This window comes from Squalius cephalus (assembly GCF_949319135.1).
Source record: "Squalius cephalus genome assembly, chromosome: 3".
Lineage (NCBI taxonomy): Eukaryota > Metazoa > Chordata > Actinopteri > Cypriniformes > Leuciscidae > Squalius > Squalius cephalus.
Genome location: NC_137124.1, coordinates 14,115,705 through 14,136,177, shown reverse-complemented (window position 1 = coordinate 14,136,177; position 20,473 = coordinate 14,115,705). Strand labels below are relative to the sequence as shown.

Genomic DNA, 20,473 nt, shown 5'->3' with positions numbered 1-20,473 from the left:
AAGTTGTTTCAAACCTGTATGAATTTCTTTCTTCTGATGAACACAAAATTCTGTCGGTTAATGGACCCCATTGACTTTCAGAGCAGAAAAAAAAATACTATGGAAGTCAATGGAGTCCATCAACTGTCTGGTTACCGACATTCTTCAAAATATCTTCTTTTGTTAATATCTAATATCAACAAAATATCTCATTAATAATCAGGTTATACAGTGTCCTAAATGTTCATTTTCATCCTGCTTTAATTTTGAAGGGGATTTTATTTTGAAGGCTTCTCGGCGGGAAGTTCTTTCTTCACAACTTCCGGTTAGAAACTCTCTCTGGACGTTCTTCACAACTGTGCGCTTTAACAAACACCTAGCATGAAATAATGGATAACTTCCAGCATTTCGGTTACATGGGCGCTCCTCCTCCTCCTCCCTTCAATGCTCCTGTGTATACAGGCGGCGCGGGTTATGCAGGAGGACCACCACCGATGCCTCCTCCAGCTGCAGCGGGACACACATGGAACATGTATCAGCATCCAACAGCACCAGTACAGACTCACTGGCCCCAGTTTCCACCCTTCGACCCGAGCAGACCACCTCCAGTCACCTTTGAGCCTCCTCAACACATCGAGAACCCTCCACACTGGCTCCAGAACCAGTGGAGTCAACCTGAACATCATCACAGTGGACCATTCCCACCAAATCAACATCAATATCCACATTCAGCACCACCATCATACCAGTCCAACATCAGGCCGGATCATTCAGCTCACATGTACACCTCCAACCGCCAAAATTACTCATTTACCGACCAGCCTGCGAATAGATCCTGGCTAGATGACAACCAAAACAACAGTAAAATGACTTCAATGACAGCTTGTGATGAAGAAACCAAGCAGCTGTTGAGAGATAAGCAGTGGATTCAAAGCTTCCTGCGTTCAAGAATCAGTAAACCCAGTGAACCAAAGCGAACCAAATCTAACCCACCCATCTCTCAGTTCAAAGAAAAGCTGTATGGGACTGTTAAAATGCTGTCTGAGTTAAATATCGTGTGCCAGATGCTGAAGGATAATTTGGAGAATGAAGATGTTTGGATTGGTACGCTGTCAAAAGCAGCAGAACTGAAGAAGCACATACAGGAGAGACTGGCCGAGCTGAAGGACCCAGACTGCGTTCGCAGCATCAAGAGGAAAGTACTGCAGATCAACAAGAAGAGGGCCAGGATGAGGAGAAGAAAGGTGGAGCTGAAGGAGGAAGAGCTGGAAAGGGAGGCTAGACGAGCTGAACGAGAGGCGGTGGTTGATAAATGGCAGATGAAACGCATTCAAGAAGTGGAGGAGAAGAACAGAGTGAGGAAAACTGACAGCTTATATCAGCGTCTTCCAATAGGGGGCGCTACACCCTCAGTTTTGGGTTATCCGTTATGCGTTGCATTTTCATGATATAGAATATTATTGTTATTGATATTAATTAGTATTATACTATATTATTAGTTTTATTATTAGTTATATATATATATATATTTAAATGTATATATATATATATATATTTAAATGTATTTATGATTCCATATTAAAAATATCATACAATATGATTTATTCGAAAATGAAATATTATGTACGGGATAATGTATAGTAACAACCCCGACAGGCTGAACAGGTCTTGAATCAGCCTGAAGGGGTTGTTATTCGCTATAACGACCGCCTCTCTATACATTATCCCGCTTATTACATGGCTACCTACAAAATAAATAAACAATTTGCCACGAATTATTGATTTAAAAAGGAGTTTATTGATTTAAAAACGATTGTATTGCTTCCGCTAAAGAAAATAGTCCGTTCCGCGTCCATAGCAACGCGCTGTTCTTCATGGCAACGGTCTGTTATCAAGAAATAACAGACCGCATTCTACATTCAGCCAAGCCATGTAATAAATAATATTAATCAATTTATAATTATGCTATATTGCATCTTATATGAATAATATGATTAAAAAAACAATTACAAGTATTTTCCTTTTCTCAAAATTTCTCAGTTAAGAGAACATAAATAAAATATATTTTGCATTTTAAATAATTTCCCTACTTTGGTATGAATGGATATTAAGAATATTATGGGTGTTTCTTTATTTTTACCTTTCTGCAATCATTACATTTCAAATCGGGCATGTTTTTTGGGGGGGAATATTTATTTATATTTAGTTTATATTTTTCCCTGTGCACTTAATATTACTTTTCATTATGCTAGCTAGTCTTTATTAATATCACTTTAACTAACAAAAGTAAAACAAACATTTGACATCACTAATATTTTTGACTTATTTTAGTTATAGATGTTTAACTTCCCAGGTATACAGTATCAATATGTGAATTTCCTCTATTGTGAACATTTGAGAGTATGAGTTTATACATCCAGTGATGCCTGATCTAATAGTTGTGTTGTTGTTCAGGAGAAAGAGTTGAAACAGGCCGCAGATGCCGTTCTCTCAGAGGTCAGAAAGAAACAAGCAGATGCCAAGAGAATGCTGGACATCCTCAAATCACTGGAAAAACTCAGGAAACTCAGGAAAGAGGCGGCAGCCAGGAAAGGTAAAACATAAAAATACGATTTTGTTTGCACAATTTAATGTAAAAGTTTGTATAACCATACTTTAATGCTTAATTTCCTTGGAATTTTTCCAATTTTAACAGGCATGTTTCCGGGAAAAGCGAGTGATGACATATTTGATGGTCACCTGGAGCGGTTGAGGAGTCTGATACGTAAACGCACGGCCATCTACGCGACAGAGGAGAAAGCTCTGAGAGTCATGCTGGAGGGAGAGCAGGAAGAGGAACGCAAACGAGACCGCGAGAAACGACTGAAGAAAGAAAAAGAGAAGCTCTTGCAGAAGAAGCGAGAGGTGGACGCAATGTTGTTTGGAGGTAACACTGGGTTTGAGTATGTATAGATAGATAGACAGTTATTTTAAATTGTAATAATATTTCACAATATTACTATTTTTACTTTTTTGATAAAATAGATTCAGCCACGATGAGCACAAGAGAAAACATAAAAAAAAATCGTACTGATTCCAAACTTTTGGCCGTTAGTGTCTATGAGAGAAACACATCCAGGTCCTGACCAAGCTTTCTGATCCTTAATCTATTAGGGTTTGTTTTTTCTGAGGACACCACAAGTTGGCAGTATAGCCAGTTTTCTGTCCCTGTACTATTTCAAGGTGTGCTTCACTCGATGTACAGTGAGTATATGTGGTGCAGCACATCTTAAAATAGTACAGAATAAACATACAGTAGATATTTGTATTCAGTCGTATTTATATGGCTCTTGTTTCCCTATTTTTAGGTTCATTCATATGCAATAAAATGTGCAATTGTTCATTTACATGATTGTAAACTCTATTCTTTTCTTTTTTTTTAGCTGAATTGCCACCTGATCACCCTCTTCAACCGTTCCATGATTACTACACACAGGCTGAGCGCTCCCTTCCTGCTCTTATTCAAATAAGGTCTATTTTCAAATCAGAAGTTACCTCTAAAAATAACTCTGAGTAAATGTGATAAAGCTCAAAGAATGTGTTCCTATTGCATTTCCCCTGACAGGAGAGAGTGGGATCAGTTCCTGGTTTCTGTCGAGCACCCTGACGGCACGTCGGTTCCTCGAGGCTGGGTTCTGCCCGACCCGCCAGCCGACGACATCTGGGCCACGGCCCTGGAGAAATGACACTCTTGACCCCAAAGACTGTTCAAACATTTGTGGGGGAAAACGTTTGGTTGGGAAAATGTGTGGCCAGATTAAGTGATGCTAATTTTAGTGAATTTTACGAAAACATTTCTCCCAAAAAAAAAGCTTTTTTTGAGGACCATTTAGATTTTTTACATTGTGACACTTTTTTTCATGACAGTTAATTGCATTTTCCCCAAATTCTCATTAATGTGTTTTACTGTAATTTTTCTGCATATTTTTCTGTAATTCTCATTATTCTCAGTGGTCATTTTCATTAGATTCTCATTGCTGCAATACTATATTACACTGTAAAATTACTGAAATAATGATATTTTGTTATTTACATACCCTTAAAACTAAACGCAGTAGAACAAATACTACTATAATTTATAAATGACACACACACATATATACTCTGTGTGTATACATACATACAATGCCTACATACACACACACATATATATATATATATATATATATATATATATATATATATATATATATATATGTATATGCATTACAGTAATGAGGATGGGGCAATGTGCTTAATTTTCATGAAAATAATGTTACAATGGAACTATAATTATTTATTTTGGGGTGATGTATGAACTGTATAGGTTATTTACTGAGATTCATCCATTTATTTGGAGGATGATCCATCTATTAGTAGTCCTTCAAAACACGTCACATGTTGACTTCTGTGAAAAAGCCAAAAGACCGATTACATCACAGTGATTTTCTGTGATCTGCTTAATACAGCCATGTTCAGTGTGTTTATGAATGAAAACGCATCTAGATATGTTCAGATACATTACCTGTGTGTAATATTTCACATGACAAAATAATAGTTTAGAGTAAAATAAAGTGTTTCCATGGTGGTTTTCTAAATGTGGATGCTTCAGGTAGATTTCCTGTAGGTGTGAGCGGCTCAGGTTAACAGCCAATGTCGGTGTGTTTAGTCATTGGATTAGTGGAGCAGAGGTAGTCAACACACACGTCTCTACAGAGTGACGATAACACTGTCCTCATCACACAACTGACACGGGAGACGGGTGAGGAAACATTTATTAAAACTTCTGTTTTTGAGTTAAGTGAAATGGCTAATATATTTAAAGAACAATTGTTTTAAAGAATATTTGATCAACTCAATGGTGGTTGCTTCATGTGGATGTTTGTTTAAAAAGTCTAAATTAATTTGAAACTCTTTGTACGTTTTAATGCTGTTAAATGCATTATTTTCATAAATGTCTTTGTTTATCAGTTTCATTGAAGGAGAAATTGGGTGTGGGATTTTAAAACGGTTTTCACTCAGACATTGCTAGTAAATTTCACAAAGAATTACAAAGAAACAGCAAGTAACGCATTGAATTAAACATGAAATTTGGAAAGACGGAAATAGTATTTTCTTTTAAAATGTACTTCAATTTACAATTTGAAAAAATATATTTTTTTACAGTGTAATACAATATAAAATGAATATATGATTTAATTATTTTATACATTTATAATTGTTTTATTGTATTTAAATAAAGAAATGTGTAAAATTTCAAATATAATATAAAACAAACATTTTTACACCACTATAATATACTGCATCCTCATTTTAGCACAGTGGAGTTTTACATTTTTTTACAGTATAAGTGTATATTTTAAAACAGATTTTTTTTTAAAACAAATACATTTCTAATAAATATATATTATTATTTATTTGTTTACATTTAACATGAATCTGTTTAATTTTCTGCTTTGTGAAATATCTTTGTAGTGTATATATACTTAAAGGGATAATTCACCCAAAAATGAAAGAGTCTGTCATCATTTACTCGCCCTCAAGTTGTTCCCAACCTGTATGAGTTTCTTTCTTCTGTTTAATACAAAAGAAAATATTTTAAAAATGTTGGTAACCAGACAGTTGAGGGCACCCATTGACCTCTATATAGTATTTTTCCTATTATGGAAGTCAATGGTTACCATCAACTGTTTGATTACCGGCATTCTTTAAAATATTTTCTTTCGTGTTTAACGGAAGAAAAACTCATACAGGTTTGGAACAACTTGAGGGTGAGTAAATGATGCCAGAATTTTCACTTTAGGGGTGAACTATTAAGTGTTTATTTCAGTAGGGTTTTGACTGAAAGGTGTTTTCTCAAGTATCAGGAAAGCACATCGTACTAGACCTGATCTTTCATCTTTAATGGAAGTCCTCATATAGCATCATGGTAGATTATTCGCTCACACCCAGTCTCCTCTGTCTGTGGTTTAGGCAGAATACCACAACTTATTGAACTTTTCATTGTTCTTTCCTACACAAGAAGGAAAACAACTTAAGAGCTTACCAAGCATCTGGCTGTTAAGACTCGGCTCAGTTTAAAAATCTAAAACCATCTGGTGAAAAAGGTGCGCAGCAGCATTTTAGGATCAGATCTGAGCTGCTGTCCCAGCGCTTTGCCATAGTGAAGAGCTTCAGCAGGCCATATGGTGCAGGACACATCAGACTACTATAGGAAACTAGGACTTTTCCAATAACGTTGGGTCTGATTTTATGCAGATCATTTCTATAACCACTCTGACAAAGTCTTGAGAAAAATGCACTTTTCCCACTAAGGTTTCTGACAGGTAAACATATGATAAGAGCATGTGTCTCTGCACATGGCGGTGATATTGAGAGTCAGGTGGTCAAGTCTCCGTAATCTTTAATCCATAATCCTCTAGTCTCCTTACTATTGAGGGACAGGTAAACAAATATAGAGACGTTTCAGTTCTAGATGTTTTCTGAGAAGCTGGAACGGGGGGAAAAACATGCAACTATGTGGGGTTTTCATGCATTGTTACAATACTGAAAGTCTTGAAAATGTTTTTGTATTTATTTGATCAAAAATACCATAATATTATAAAATTATATAACAATTTAAAATAACTGTTTTTTTATTTATTTGGATATGTTTTAAAATGTAATTTATTCCTGTGATGCAAAGCTGAATTTTCAGCATCATTACTCCAGTCTTCAGTGTCACATGATCCTTCAGAAAGCATATGCTGATTTGGTGTGCAGTTATTATTATTATCAATGTTGAAACCCATTTTTAATATTTTTGTGGAAATAGTGTAACATTTCTTTCAGGAATCTTTGAATAGAAAGTTAAATGAAATAGAAATCGTTTGTAGCAATATAAATCCCTTTACTGTCATTTTTGATCAATTTAATGCATCCTTGCTAAATAAAATAATTTTAATTTTTAAAAATATAATTCATACCCCAAACTTTTGAATGATTGTGCATAAGTTACCACAAAAATATGAAGAAGCACAACTGTTCTCAACATTGATAATATTAATAATTGTTTCTTCAGCAGCAAATCAGCATATTAGAGTGATTTCTGAAGGATCATGTGACGTACATGTAATGATGTACAGTAATGATGTATTATGAATAATGATGCTGAAAATTCAGCTTTACCATCACAGGAATAAAAGTACATTTTAAAATATAAAACCTAACATATCACAATAATAAAGTTTTTACTGAATTTGTGATAAAAAAAATGTAGTCATGGTGAACATGAGATGTTTCTCTCAAAAACTTTTGATCAATAGTGGACTGTGTGAGATTGTTCAGTTTGGTTTCAGTCGGTTCTTTTATTTGTTGCATGCCATTTCTGTTTTCAGATAGGGGTGAAATGTCCTGTCTGGATGAGGTTCCCTTCAAGATCCCACTCGGCGTCCTTGAGGATGCAAAGGAAGAGGTTGAGCTCCTCACAGCTCCAGAAATCACTCTGCCCGACTACCTGAAGATACTGCAGGAAACTGAGGTCTGATACTTCCTGTCTCTAAACTGCATGTTTCTGACCTGACGTTATCAAGTGGCTTCAAAAAGTATTTGGACTCTTATCACGCTTTTAATATCTGAAAACAAACTACAGCTATTCTTTTCCCAAGCCATTTTTGGGATTACTTTTAGCTAGCTGGTCCCAAGGCATTTTTAAATTAAATGTATGAAGTCAATTCTCCTCAGTTCAGTAATGTTCCACTTATGCTTGACAACCTGAAAGCATCCAAATATCTTTTATCCTCCTTTCGAAGAGTATATCAACTTTGTCTCAGTTTTTCTACTTGGGAGAAATAAACAGATACAAATTGCTGACGTGCAGTATAGTATATATCCATAAAATAAATTTGGATGGAGGTCATTTGCTCTTGGGAAAATTGGATGTGAAATCTTGCTCACATTGAGTTCATATTGAAATCTTTGAATTTTTATTGTGGACTTTGATTTTGTCAAACTCTAGAAGAGAAAACTGACATAACTATTATTCTCTGGAGAAAAACACTGAGTCTAGAGCCTCCATTTTAGTTTTATATTTTGTTTCATGAGGCAGTGACAATTTTAAATGTGGCTTAAGAATTTGTCTATATACATATATATATTTTTGAAATAAGTCTCTTCTGCTCACCAAATTTGCATTTAATCAAAAATATAGCAGAAACAGAAATATTGTGAAAAATTATTTGAATATATTTGAAAATGTAATTTATTCCTGTGATGCAAAGCCACTTTTAGCATCATTACTCCAGTCTTCAGTGTCACATGATCCTTCAGAAATCATTTTAATATGCTGATTTGCTGCTCCAGAAACATTTATTAGTACTGTTTGTGTGATTTATAACAGTTGTGCTGCTTAAAATGTTTGTGGAAACCGTGATCCTTCTTTCAGGATTCTTTAATACATAGAAATTTCAAAATAAATCTAAAAGTTCTTTGTAACATATACAAAAATACCCAAACTTTTAAAGGTACTGTACTTTTTGCAGCCTTTATAACGTTAAAGACGCAGAACAGATCGAGAGGAGGCACTTCTCTTAGGAACTCTGAGTTCTGAACTAATGCTAAATTACTGTATGCGTTTCTGAGATCTTCAAGAGCATTCCCAACAGAGCATCTGCGACGTGCATAAACCGCATTAAGCTCAATGTAATTTGCCAATGCATCCAGTGATTACAGCAATTACTTAATGTAATTTTCACTGAGTGCAGGCTGTCACTAAAAAGGACATGGGAACATACAAAGACACTTGGTGTAAGTGTATCCCTGCTACCTCTAACCCATTCACATCTGTGATTAGGCTACTCTCTAATTACACTGACATATGATCTTTCTAGTATGCTGTTTATTTATCTTGGAGGTGTGCGGTCAACATAGGGACCATGTCAAAAACAGTATAATTATATCTCTGATTACAAAACCTAAAACAATAAGGGTAAAAAAAAAAGTTCTTGGCCGTCAGCAATCTATGTAATATTGTTGATGTAATTGGTACTGTAGATCCATTGGGATAAAATGCCTAAAATTCCTAAGGGTTTGTGTGTTACTGGTCAAGGTATTTGTAAAGAAAACATATTGCTGTCAAAGGTTATTACAATCTAATCAGAAATAAGCTAATGTGGACCTTTTATGGCTATGTGCTGAACTTGAGTTTGTGTAAATTCTTAGTCATTTGTCCCACGTCTGTCCAAGTACAACATTGTGTACCTGCCTTGGAGCATTGCACGCTTAATTTTGCATTAAGGACTTGAATGCAATGCAAGTTATTGTGTAATATTTGGCTGGTGGTGTTTTGCACATCTGTTTTATGTTCACTATGATCCATAATGCTGATAATGGCAGATGTTACTAATATTCATAAGGATTCCCATTGCAATAGCTCATAGCATACATTTATATGTTGCTATAGTCAAATCATGGGGCTTGTCAGTCCAGTATTTATGCAGTTATGGGGAATTATTCCTTGTTGTGTTGAACCTAAACATGTAAGCATTTATTTTTTATGTCAATATAAGTGGCCTTTGACTTTATACTGACACCTAGTGGTCTGGATGCAGAACTACACAAAAGCTTGTTTTTAGTAACTAGTGTTGTGTGGACTGCTGTGCAGTCAGCCATGATTCATTTATTTACCAAGACAAGTACAACTGTTTGTTATTCGTCTATAACAGTTATAGGGTAGTTTTATAAACAGCCACACAATGTTAAGACTGTGTCTTAATTGTCAAAAAAAAGTTGATGACTGACTTGTAAGACCTGTCTAAGCAGTTAATGCAACTGGCCAATAGATTTAGCAAAGCCAAGGCTCATACCGGACAACTATTTGTTTTTCTTTCAAAATTGTGTTTATGATGTCAAGAGTGATACTCCTGGTCTGTACATTCCATAAAAAAATGGAGATTGCAATAGGGTTGCAAGTTAAATATACATGGTGTTTTTTTTAGTCATAACAAGGTTGGCATGTTCCTATTTGGCTCCATTTTGATGAAGATATGGTGTGTGAACTCCAAGTTTAAAACATTGGTTTAGATGTCATCAGATGATGTTTGAAACTAATGTAAGTGTGTGAAACTGAACATTAATGTTAGTGTGTGACTGAACAACAGCCGAAATGCATTATTTTCCTGTTTATCTCTGTAAAGCTGCTTTGAAACAATCTGTATTGTATAAAGCGCTATATAAATAAAGGTGACTAGACTTGACTGGATACTCAAATCTAAAGATGTCTCTTTTGTGTTTTGTTGTTTCAGTATGAGTTCAGCCTGGAGAACTGGGTTCTCACAGGTCTCCAGGGCGGATATCCAACCCTCAGTCCCCGCTCTCCCTGTGAGCTGACGGCGACCTGTCCTCCGTACTGGATGATGTTCAGCAGCCCTCAGGAGAGCAGGTTAGCCAGCCGCTGGAGCAGTGACTTCTGGGAACCCAACCCACGTCCCCGCAGCCGCAGCCTAAACGCGGACCACTACCGCGCAATGAACGCTCGGGTCAAATTCACCATTTCTGACTCTGAAGACGAAGACTTTACAGAAGAAGATGGGGCCACTCTTGGCGAGGGTGAAGCGCAGCCCAAACGGAGTGATTTTGCTTTGCCAAGACAAGGACCAGGGTTGAAAAACTTGCACAGTTGTGGATCATCAAACTTCCTCAACCTGCCTTCACCTTGCGGCCTCTCCGCACAGCGTGTGGGGAACTCCCGACAGTCTTCCCTCTGCGGGCCTTACTCATCCCGAAGGAGCTTCCAGAGGAGTCAGAGTTCTGCTGGCTCTACTAATGCTTGTCCCGCAGAAAACACCAACCGCTTGCAATCTGAATGCATCAACAGACCCGCTCTAAAGGTACAACATCTTCTGATTTTGTTTTTGGGGTCTACTAGAATAAGTTTTCATGCTTGAATGCCTTAAAACATCTTATTTTTTACATTGTTGCATCACATCTCTTCTGTCAGTTAAGCTCTTGGCTGCATTTCTCTCGCGAAGTTGATCGTAGAGAACATTGGTGGCAATGGTTCTACAATCTGCTTAGGTTTGCGATGCTTTTGGGAAATTGGTCTGGGAAATTCTGATTGGTCGGATGGGTCACGTTAGTTCTGGGGTGGAAAAAACAGTCTCTTGGACATGATAACACACTATAACGCAACTCATCTGGCCTCACCTCCTTTATTTGGCGTATGTCTTGGGGAGAGTATTATTTGAAATAAGGAATATTTTGGCATGTATAATCCTGGAAGAAAACTCAAGACAACAATCGAGGTGATTCAGGGAGTTCAGAAACAGTGCGCACTGAAATAGAGAACTTTGTACTTTGTAAATTTGCAGACCTTTTTCATGCTCAAACAGCAACATTACACACTAACCATTGAAAAGGTAAAAAGGCATAATTGGTCCTCTTTAAACTGCCCTTCACCTGTGTATTTACTGCTATTTTAGACCTGCTGCCACTTGCTGACATCCTCAGATCTTGCGGTATTCTTACTCTCGCGCTTTGGTATTAAAATGACGCATAGTTAATGCAAAGGTAAGGCTTGTGAGCACCCTTTTTGAAACCTAAAATTACAAATGGGACACCCTATGGTCTTGTAGACTTCACAAATGCGCGTAAGTGAAGGTCACAAGAACACAAATCAAGTAGGCCTATACCATTTGGGACCTTAGCAATAGTATTAAAGGCTCCTGAATACTCTTCATGACTTTTGCCCAGATTTCTATTACAAAATAAATTGCTTACATTGTTTTTTTTGTTTTTTTAAATGAACTCAACTGTACGAAACTAGTTTGTACCCACCTATCTCTATCAATCTCAAAAACATCTGTATATCTGATACATCTGTATAGATTTTACTACAAGCTAATGCACAGTCGAGTACCAAGTGTAATGAAATAAAAACAGAAACATGGTTTATCTGGATGCCAAAAGGTGCGGTTCAAATTTACTGCAAACAGCAGGTCGTTAGTGGCTCTGAAACAATAAACACGTTAAATAAACGACACTTCCCTTTACTGGACTTGTTTGGGTACGTTTTTGATGTACCAGAAATTACAGTTTGTACTCTTTAGGGCTATAAACACAGACAACCCGACAGAGACAACTCATTTCGTTAATCTATTTGCAAAAAAAAATTGTATGTTTATGAAGAAGACCTTCTCATAGATGTCAATTCACTGAAGTTTTTAATAGTTCAGAGCCCACAATAAGAGTTGTCCTTAGAAGGCAACTGTAGACCCTACTATAAATATATTTGAACTGGCATGCCTCCAATTAAGTCCAGAAAGGTATTTTAATCACTTAAGCAAAAGATCAGAGATGTGATCCAGAAGCATTTAGTCACTTCTCACCACTTTCCATACGGATTCATTGAAAATCCTGTGGTGATATGTCACACTGTGACTGCGAGGTATTTTGTTTCTCCTCATGAAATGACCGCCAGAGCATCTCAATTCATTCAGATATTAGACATGAATGACTTCTCCAAAGTACTTCTGTGGGTTTTTTTTGGTGCACATTTTTTTTAATGTCTCAGAAGATGAACTAGCTAATAATAGTGAGTGCTAAGTCTTCTCCTGGAATCTTCCCAAGCTGCAACAAATTCGTCTGGATTAGCGAGTGGAAGTTCTCTGGAAATGTCTCTCTCAGCAAAGCTACGATTCAAGGTTACGCCTTTGTTGACAGTCTAATCCAACTTGTTATTAATGCCCATGACATCATCTCCTGCTAGGCTGCGCGGTCACGGTGCACCGAGTACGGCAGGGGGGCTTGTAGTTTTTCATTACATTTAGAGTTTTCCTTTTTTGTTTTAACATGAACCGTGAAAGAGTTACATGCATTTTCCAGAAAAGTTTCCTGGCCTTTGCTGTTGTTTCATTCCATGGTTAGACATTTCTTCCAGGCTTTATTTAATTCCTTTTTTTAGTTTATGTCCCTGTAGCTCAGCTGGTAGAGAATGGCATTAGCAACACCAAGGTCATGGGATTGATTCTCAGGAAATACACATACTGATAAAATGGATATCTTGAATACACTAAGGGCCAGATTAGCCTGCGCCAGCACAAGCCCTCTTTTGGTGTTAAAAAAACAACTGTCAGGATTTACGCAGTTAAAAAATTAGCGCTGAAAAGGTGTGGACAGTTGTTTTTGCGGTTGACCTTATTGCAAATGCAAATGCATTTGTAGGTGTTTCCCTTTCAGATGCAAAATGTATGGGAGGAGAGTATTTAAACGAAGGTTAAGGTTTGCAGTTTACTGGTATTTTTCGCCATTTTCTAACATTGTTTTTAAGTCTGGTTTAAAACTTGCACCAGCAAGAGTGTGTTTATCATTCTAGATTTTCTTAGTATTGTGTTTCCTGCCCTCATCTCTCAAGGGTACTGTGACCATGAGGCACTGTTGTTGTTTTTTCCAGGCCCAGGGTTCATCCTCCCCCTTGGCCCCATCACGGCCACTCAATTCCCACGCTGCCGTCCTGGACTCTTCGGTGGAGCTTCTCTCCGCTCTCAGCCCAGAAGAGAGGGAGCTGCTGGCGGCCGTGACCGAGCAGGGCTACCCTCTCCGTACGGCCATCATCGCCCTCCAGAAGACTGGCCAGCAAAGTCCAGAGCAGGTCAGTGAGGGAGATCTGTTACTGGGCTTCACTGTTGAAATGTGAGCTGGGATTCGTTTGGGGCTCAAGATGCAATGCTGAGATTCTCTTCTGAGATTTTCTCCCCTGTGTGTCGCTGGGGAAGGTCAATGAAGTGCATGCTGGGTTGCCAGTAAAGAACATGCACCAGTTGGACACACCTGACCACATTTGTTTTTCATATAATCATAAAAAACATAATGCATAAATGCTTGAAATTAATTTTATAGGTAAATATACATGGATCCTAGGTTTAAAATGCTTTATAAAACTGATATTTTGATGATATAATTTTTTAAAATTGAAATAAATACTGATATAAAATATAAATATAAATAGATAAAAACCTTATTAAAATTAAATTAAATTAAAAATTTGAATTAATGGAAATTAGAAATGTTGCCTTAACTAAAATCTAAATTACTAAATAGCAAATAACTAAAATAAAATCAGTTGTAGCACTAAAATTACTAAAACTTAAATAAAATTAAAGCTAAATATAAGTTTAAAAAACCTAAAACTTATAAAAATATAAAAATATCAGAATAAAAGCAATTTAAATATAATAATAAATGCTATAATAGTATATAAATAATACTAAACTAACACTACATTGAAATGTATTAACTGAACTGATTAATGAAGAAGCAATCAACAACTGAAGTTGGTTTAGTCAATGTACGAAGTGTGCAGAGTTTGAAGAAAAAGCTGAAATATAATATTTTTAATGTAATAATTAATGTATATGTCACTATATAATCCATTTGTGTTATTTCATAGTTTGGTGACTTTTATATTACTCAAGCATGAGACTTCTTTCAAAAACATTTAAAACAATTTACCAACCCAAACTTTTGAATGAAGTGTATACCGTGCGATATTCAGTCCATACATATCTCTCAGATGTGTATGGTGGTAGACTTTAAAAAAGCATTTCAAATACTAAAGCAAATATTTTTGTGTCACTCACATCTGGAGCTTCTTTTTTTTAGATATATTAAATTCTGTTATATTAAATTCTATTCTTTTATGAGTTCACTACTACAATGTTCGCAACAAAATGTCAGTGAAGACATATGTCCATCCAGGATGAAGAAGGTTTGGAAATCACCTGCTCTGTGATTTTTAATATTCAGATATTCTGTATTGATCTGGACAAACTTAAGGAACGTCAGATATTATTGCCAGAGGTTTTACTCACAATCCCTGTGTGCTTCAGTTTCAGCTCTGTGTCACAGCAAAACATCTGGTTCCATCCTCTTTAATCTGATTCTGGTTACGAGGAGGGGAAAAAAATCAACAAAAATAGACACCAGATCCCCCTGAAGTTTCCACAATGTGCTAGTATCTAGTTCTCAGCATTACAAAGGTTCCCTCAGGAGAACACTTAATCATTAACATGAAGCCAATTTCATTAATGATGTTGGGCATTGTGGGAAGATTACATTGAAGTTTATTTAAAAGTGGCCATGAGAAAAGACTTACAGTAAATCACCTGAGAAGTTTGCTGAAGAGACATTAAAAGCTGCTCTGTTCTTTATTGATCTATGTAAAATTATATTAATAATAGCGATAGTTTTAAGAATGTTGTTAACCAGACAGGTAATGGACCCCACTGACTTCCATAGTATGGAAAAAAATACTATGGAAGTCAATGGGGTTCATCAACTGTTTTTTTTATACTGTAAAAAATGTCCAACCTCCCCAACTCAAAATTTTCTAGTGACTGGTCACATCTAAATTTTTCAATTGGCCCAAGTGAAATTCTGTAAGTAATAAAATTAAATTTACAGAATTTTACTTGGGCCAATTGAAAAATTTAGATGTGACCAGTCAGGTCACAGGTTAGACATTTTTTAGGCCAAGGGTGAGTAAATAATGACAACATTTTCATTTTTTGGTGAACTATTCCTTTAAGTGAATGGATAGATTTTCAATACTGACCCGATATTTATACCATAAAAAATTAAATATTTGCATCACATCTTGTCTACTAAGAAGCCTTCATTCATTTTTGACTGCATATGATATCTGATTGATAGATGTCGTAAAATTATTAGGAATGTATTAATTTGTTGTTGTAATTATTATTCTTTATTTTATTTTTTTATTTTTTAAGTTTAATAATAATAATAATAATAATAATAGAAACTTTATAAGTTATTAATATTTATTTATAATAAATGTCAGGGTTTTTTTCAGCTTATGATTTCATTTCAATACTGAAAAAAAATTGGTTTAGGATTTACGTTGAAACAATTCTTAACACTCTTAAATTGCTAGTAAATTTCGACAAACGACAAGTAAACACATCGGATTTAACAATGAAATTCTGAAGTAGAAAGGCTGGAATAGTTTTTTTCTTGTAAAACTTACTCTAATAATCTTTTTAGTTATTTATTTATTTACAACTTAAAAAAATTAAGATGTACCAAGTATTAAGCATGGCAATCATTACATATTTACTTGGCTTTGTCCAAATTAAAACTAACTTGAATTTGTTCTAGATCATTATATTACTTGAAAGCCCTGAAAGGATGTGATGATGTGTCTGTGAAGTCATTGACTGACTGGGCAGAGAGACTTGATGAGTTTATATTTGTCAGTATCCTCAGTTACCCAGTGGCCCGCTCAGCATGACAACATCAGACAGCTGGTGGGACGGATGATCAGATTTGAATCAACCAAGCTCATCTTGTTACACAGATTAAACAGACCAGCCGGTCCTCCATCGCTCTTATCCACACGCTTCTCACGTTTCACACCGCTCTGCTTTCAGTCCACTCTGAACCTGACATAAAATCTTATCATGACTTATAACGGCTCAGATTCAGCTAATGATCATAGTCCATATCAATGATGACGTACACACAGTACACAGCCTTATAACCCAATCAGTTTATCTAATTACTTAGTGGTACAGGATAAACCAGTCTTCCCCAAAGTCCATTACAACTTGGCCTTGTTTTCAGTAAGTGTCTGAGAATCTCAGAGGGCTTTTCTTCAATCTCGTTCCTATAGTTAAAGTGATCTGTTACGTTGCTCTCAGACAATATCATCTGATCCTGAACATGAAATGTCTGTCCTCTTAAGAATATGATGTCCATTCTCTGTTTGTGTTCACATTTTTTACAGTCTATGGTTCATATACAGTACGAAGAATTTTTGCTTGTTCTCTTGCAGATCTTGCGTTATATGGTTGCGTGCGATCGGTTATGTGAACTCGGCCATGATGAAAGTCAGGTTGAAGAAGCTCTCGAGATGTTTCAAAACTGTGAGACCAAGGTATGTATTGAGCCAATTCAACTTTTTGTTCTTCAGAAAGTACCAGAATTCTAAAGATTGGAGTCAGTAAGATCCATCAAAGATGCATTAAATGGATCAAAAATGGCAGTAAAGGCTTTTATGATTTCAAATAAATGCTTGAATTTTCTATTCATCAAACAATCCTGTGGGGGAAAAAAATCAATTTCCACAAAAATATTAAGCCGCACACTCTTTTCAACATTGATAATAATCAGAAATGATTCTTGAGCAAGCAAATCAGCATATTAGAATGATTTCTGAAGGATCATGTGACACTGAAGACTGGAATATACTGAAAATTCAGCTTTACATCACAGGAATAAATTACATTTTCAAATGTATTCAAATAGAAAACAGTTGTTTTAAATTGTAATAATATTTCACAATATTACTGTTCAGACTTCATTCAAAAACATTTTAAAAAAATCTTACCGACCCCAAACTTTTGAATGGAACTGTATATTTTAACATATATATTTCCTCTATTTTAGGCTGAGGAGTTCCTTCACCTTCTTGCTCAGTTTAATGAAATGGGCTTCCAGCAGAACGCCATTAAAGAGGTTCTTCTCGTGCATGAGAACCACCGAGAGCGAGCCCTGGAGGAACTCATGACCCGCGTGGCCTGATCCAGTCGATGATATGATTAAGTGAATTCTAGCTGTTCACAGAGCTCATATAGCTGTTGCTTATATATCATATGCTGAACTGTGTTTATTCGTTGCGCATTCTAGACATGATGTGTTGAGGCCTTGGGGAGAAGCACAGTTTGACAATCTGCACCAGAGAATGACTCTGTAACAACACGTTGTTATAGTGTTTTCCATAGCAGTCAAACCTTTGCTTTATTTATAGAAATGTTAAACAAACATCCTTGGAATTCATCAAATTAATTGACTTTGTGAAATGCATTAGAATTGTTATGCATTGTTATATGTATGGATGTATATGTATATATACATACATACATATAAATATACATGCATACAGTCATGGTCAGAATTATTGCCACTCTTAATAAATGTATTCAAAGATGGCTGTAAAAATAAATCGAGGGGGTCTTGGGGTCAGAAAGCCTAAAAAAAATTATCAAAAATAATCAACAGATGTTGTTTGGGAGGTTTTCAAGAAAAATCCTCCTCGCTCATCCAAAAACAAACTCCAGCATATTCAGTTGTCAGACACGACTGGAACTTCAATTGGGACCTGGTTCTATGGTCAGATGAAACTAAAAAAGAGCTTTTTGGCAGCAATCCCACCAGATGTGTTTAGTGCTAACAGGGATAAAAAGTACCTCTTGTCCACGGTTGGATCTTCAATCAGGACAAATCAACACAAAAATGTGTCACTGATGACAAAATGAAGCTTCAGCCGTGACCATCCAGTTCCCTGACCTGAACCCTATAGAAAATGAGTGGGGTGAACTAAAGAGAAGCACCAACATGAACTTGTGAATCTGAAGGATCTGGAGAGATTCTGTATGGAGGAATGGTCTCTGATCTCTTGTCAGGTGTTCTCCAAACTCATCAGGCATTATAGGAGAAAACTCAGAGCTGTTATCTTGGTAAAAGGAGGTTGCAAAAAGTATTGAATAAAGGGGTGCAATTAATTGTGGCCAACATGTATTGGAGAAAAACATTTATTTAATAATGTGATTTCCTCATATTTTCAATTATTTTACTTCAATGAAAGGTTAAATTTTTGTGAATTGTTTTTAATTAAAGATAAAAGGGATTAATGCAAAATTTTACAGGTTGCTTTGTTTATATTGACCAAGGGTGCCAATAATTTTGACCATGACTGTATACCCCCTGAGATTTTAAGTTAATATTTCAATTTAACGATAGATTTAACAATAATTTTTACGGTTCTTTTAATGTTGGTTAATGGTCAAATGACATGCAGGAAAACAAATATTTCATCTTTTTGTAAGTGTTTTTATTTATTTATTTACAGTCTAGGACTGCACGATTTGGTCAAAAATATAGTGTGATTATTTTGGCATATATTATGAATATGATTTGAACTGCAGTATGATAAACTAAGAAATCACCTCAGTGATAGAAATAAGAAGAAGAAAAAGAAAAAAAATTGTTTTTACATTATTATTTATCTATTTATGTATTTATTTATGCTATAAAAAATTAAGGCAAATATACTATTGTAATTATATTGTACCTTAAAATAACATGAATATGTGATCATTAAACATGTTATTCTTCACTTTCAGGCGTTAAACCCTTGAGCTTTTATTTTGGTGGAAAATTGCAGGGAGACCTTTCAGTCTGTGTTTAGTTGACAATGGTTTTTTAATTCCCTACTGATAAAATGCTGAAAACTTTAGGTTTAACTTTACATTTTATGATTTAATTAATGAATAGCTTTTCATCAACTCACAAACCCACGTTTGGGAATCCCTCATGCAATGTATATAAATATTACATTTCTTATGTATGTGTCAGACAGTTATTTAAGTGGTTCAGTGTGCTCAGATTGTTGCTGAGTTCCAACAATGGCATCAGTAACTAGATTATCACTGTAAACAAAAAATGACAACTCAATATGAAATTTCAGTCAAATGTTTGGAAGAAAAAACAAATCTAAACAATATGCACATTTCAGAAAAATATTTTGAAATCTGTGTGAGGTCAACACATGCTTTCATCTGTTAGTTTCACTTTGGTATTTGTGAACATTATCGTATGGCAATGTTCCTATAAAATGTTACCTTCAATGTTAAACAGCTGCTGCCAGACACCATGAGTGAATAGCGACGTCCTGCCAAGATCTATACATTCTGTTGTTCGGCTGCCAAAGGTTGGACACAATGTTTTCATTGTGGTAACATGATTAGTTATCAGTGTGTCTTCAGGTTCGCATGTAATGAGTGGAGCTTCTACAATAGTTACGAAAGCATGCAGGAATGTCTGGATCTTGAGTGTTTGAGCAGTCAAAGAGTCTCCACACGGTTACAGTTTTTGAGGTCATAAGTGATTGTATGAATAAAGTATCTTTTGTGATGATCGTGTTTCTCCTTTGCCTCCCAGCTGATCTTAAACTTTCTCTCACAGTCTTCAAGGTTCTGCGCTCTTTCCTTGCGGCCTTGTCTGACCCTGGCGCTTCTGGTATGGATACACCAGGGATGGAGTTTTACAGATGGCTTGTTTGATATAAAAACAGGAAATGTTTCTATATTTTGGTCTTACGTAACCATGGCAACATGCACTTTAATGACCATCAGTCATTGGTGAAGATTAATAGAGCCTGTTTATATCCCATCAATCATATCACATTTGCCTTCAAATGGTTCTGTGTTGTTCTGGCAGTGTGTGAGAAATTAAATGTTACTCACATTTAACACAAATGAAGCATTAGTTGACTAATCGAATGAACTGATTTGATCAGCCTTTTATCGAAGGAAAGAGAGGCTTGATGCTACAAACACCCATAGAGGGACTGTAAGGATGTGGTTTGTTTGGTGTGAATTCATATAGAAATTATATAGAATGGGAAATACTGACAGTATTTTTT

General features: G+C 35.8%; 2 protein-coding genes across 3 annotated transcripts; both read left to right on the top strand.

Moving 5' to 3' along the window:
• The first annotated feature begins 293 nt into the window (after positions 1 to 293).
• pdcd7 (programmed cell death 7) lies at positions 294 to 4,116 on the top strand. Its single transcript, XM_079866863.1, has 5 exons — positions 294 to 1,334; positions 2,434 to 2,572; positions 2,675 to 2,905; positions 3,402 to 3,489; positions 3,584 to 4,116. Exons 1-5 carry the CDS (start codon positions 369 to 371, stop codon positions 3,702 to 3,704), a joined length of 1,545 nt encoding a protein of 514 aa, XP_079722989.1. The 5' UTR covers positions 294 to 368; the 3' UTR covers positions 3,705 to 4,116.
• A 348-nt stretch (positions 4,117 to 4,464) lies between these two features.
• On the top strand, positions 4,465 to 19,964 carry ubap1lb (ubiquitin associated protein 1-like b). 2 transcript variants are annotated; one of them, XM_079866490.1, is made up of 6 exons: positions 4,465 to 4,759; positions 7,374 to 7,516; positions 10,278 to 10,862; positions 13,424 to 13,621; positions 16,823 to 16,924; positions 17,437 to 19,964. In XM_079866490.1, the coding sequence occupies exons 2-6, from the start codon at positions 7,385 to 7,387 to the stop codon at positions 17,569 to 17,571; spliced, it is 1,152 nt and encodes a 383-aa protein (XP_079722616.1). In that variant the 5' UTR covers positions 4,465 to 4,759; positions 7,374 to 7,384; the 3' UTR covers positions 17,572 to 19,964. The 2 variants fall into 2 exon arrangements, with proteins under 2 accessions (XP_079722616.1, XP_079722617.1); XM_079866491.1 differs by having other exon boundaries at positions 4,712 to 4,793.
• The last annotated feature ends 509 nt before the right edge of the window (positions 19,965 to 20,473 follow it).

Coding starts and splice junctions, on each gene's coding strand:
- pdcd7 (XM_079866863.1), top strand. CDS start 369: ATGGATAACTTCCAGCATTTCGGTTACATGGGCGCTCCTCCTCCTCCT. Junction 1,335..2,433: donor AAGTGGAGGAGAAGAACAGA/GTGAGGAAAACT, acceptor GTTGTTGTTCAG/GAGAAAGAGTTGAAACAGGC. Junction 2,573..2,674: donor AGAGGCGGCAGCCAGGAAAG/GTAAAACATAAA, acceptor CAATTTTAACAG/GCATGTTTCCGGGAAAAGCG.
- ubap1lb (XM_079866490.1), top strand. CDS start 7,385: ATGTCCTGTCTGGATGAGGTTCCCTTCAAGATCCCACTCGGCGTCCTT. Junction 10,863..13,423: donor TCAACAGACCCGCTCTAAAG/GTACAACATCTT, acceptor TGTTTTTTCCAG/GCCCAGGGTTCATCCTCCCC. Junction 16,925..17,436: donor TTCAAAACTGTGAGACCAAG/GTATGTATTGAG, acceptor CCTCTATTTTAG/GCTGAGGAGTTCCTTCACCT.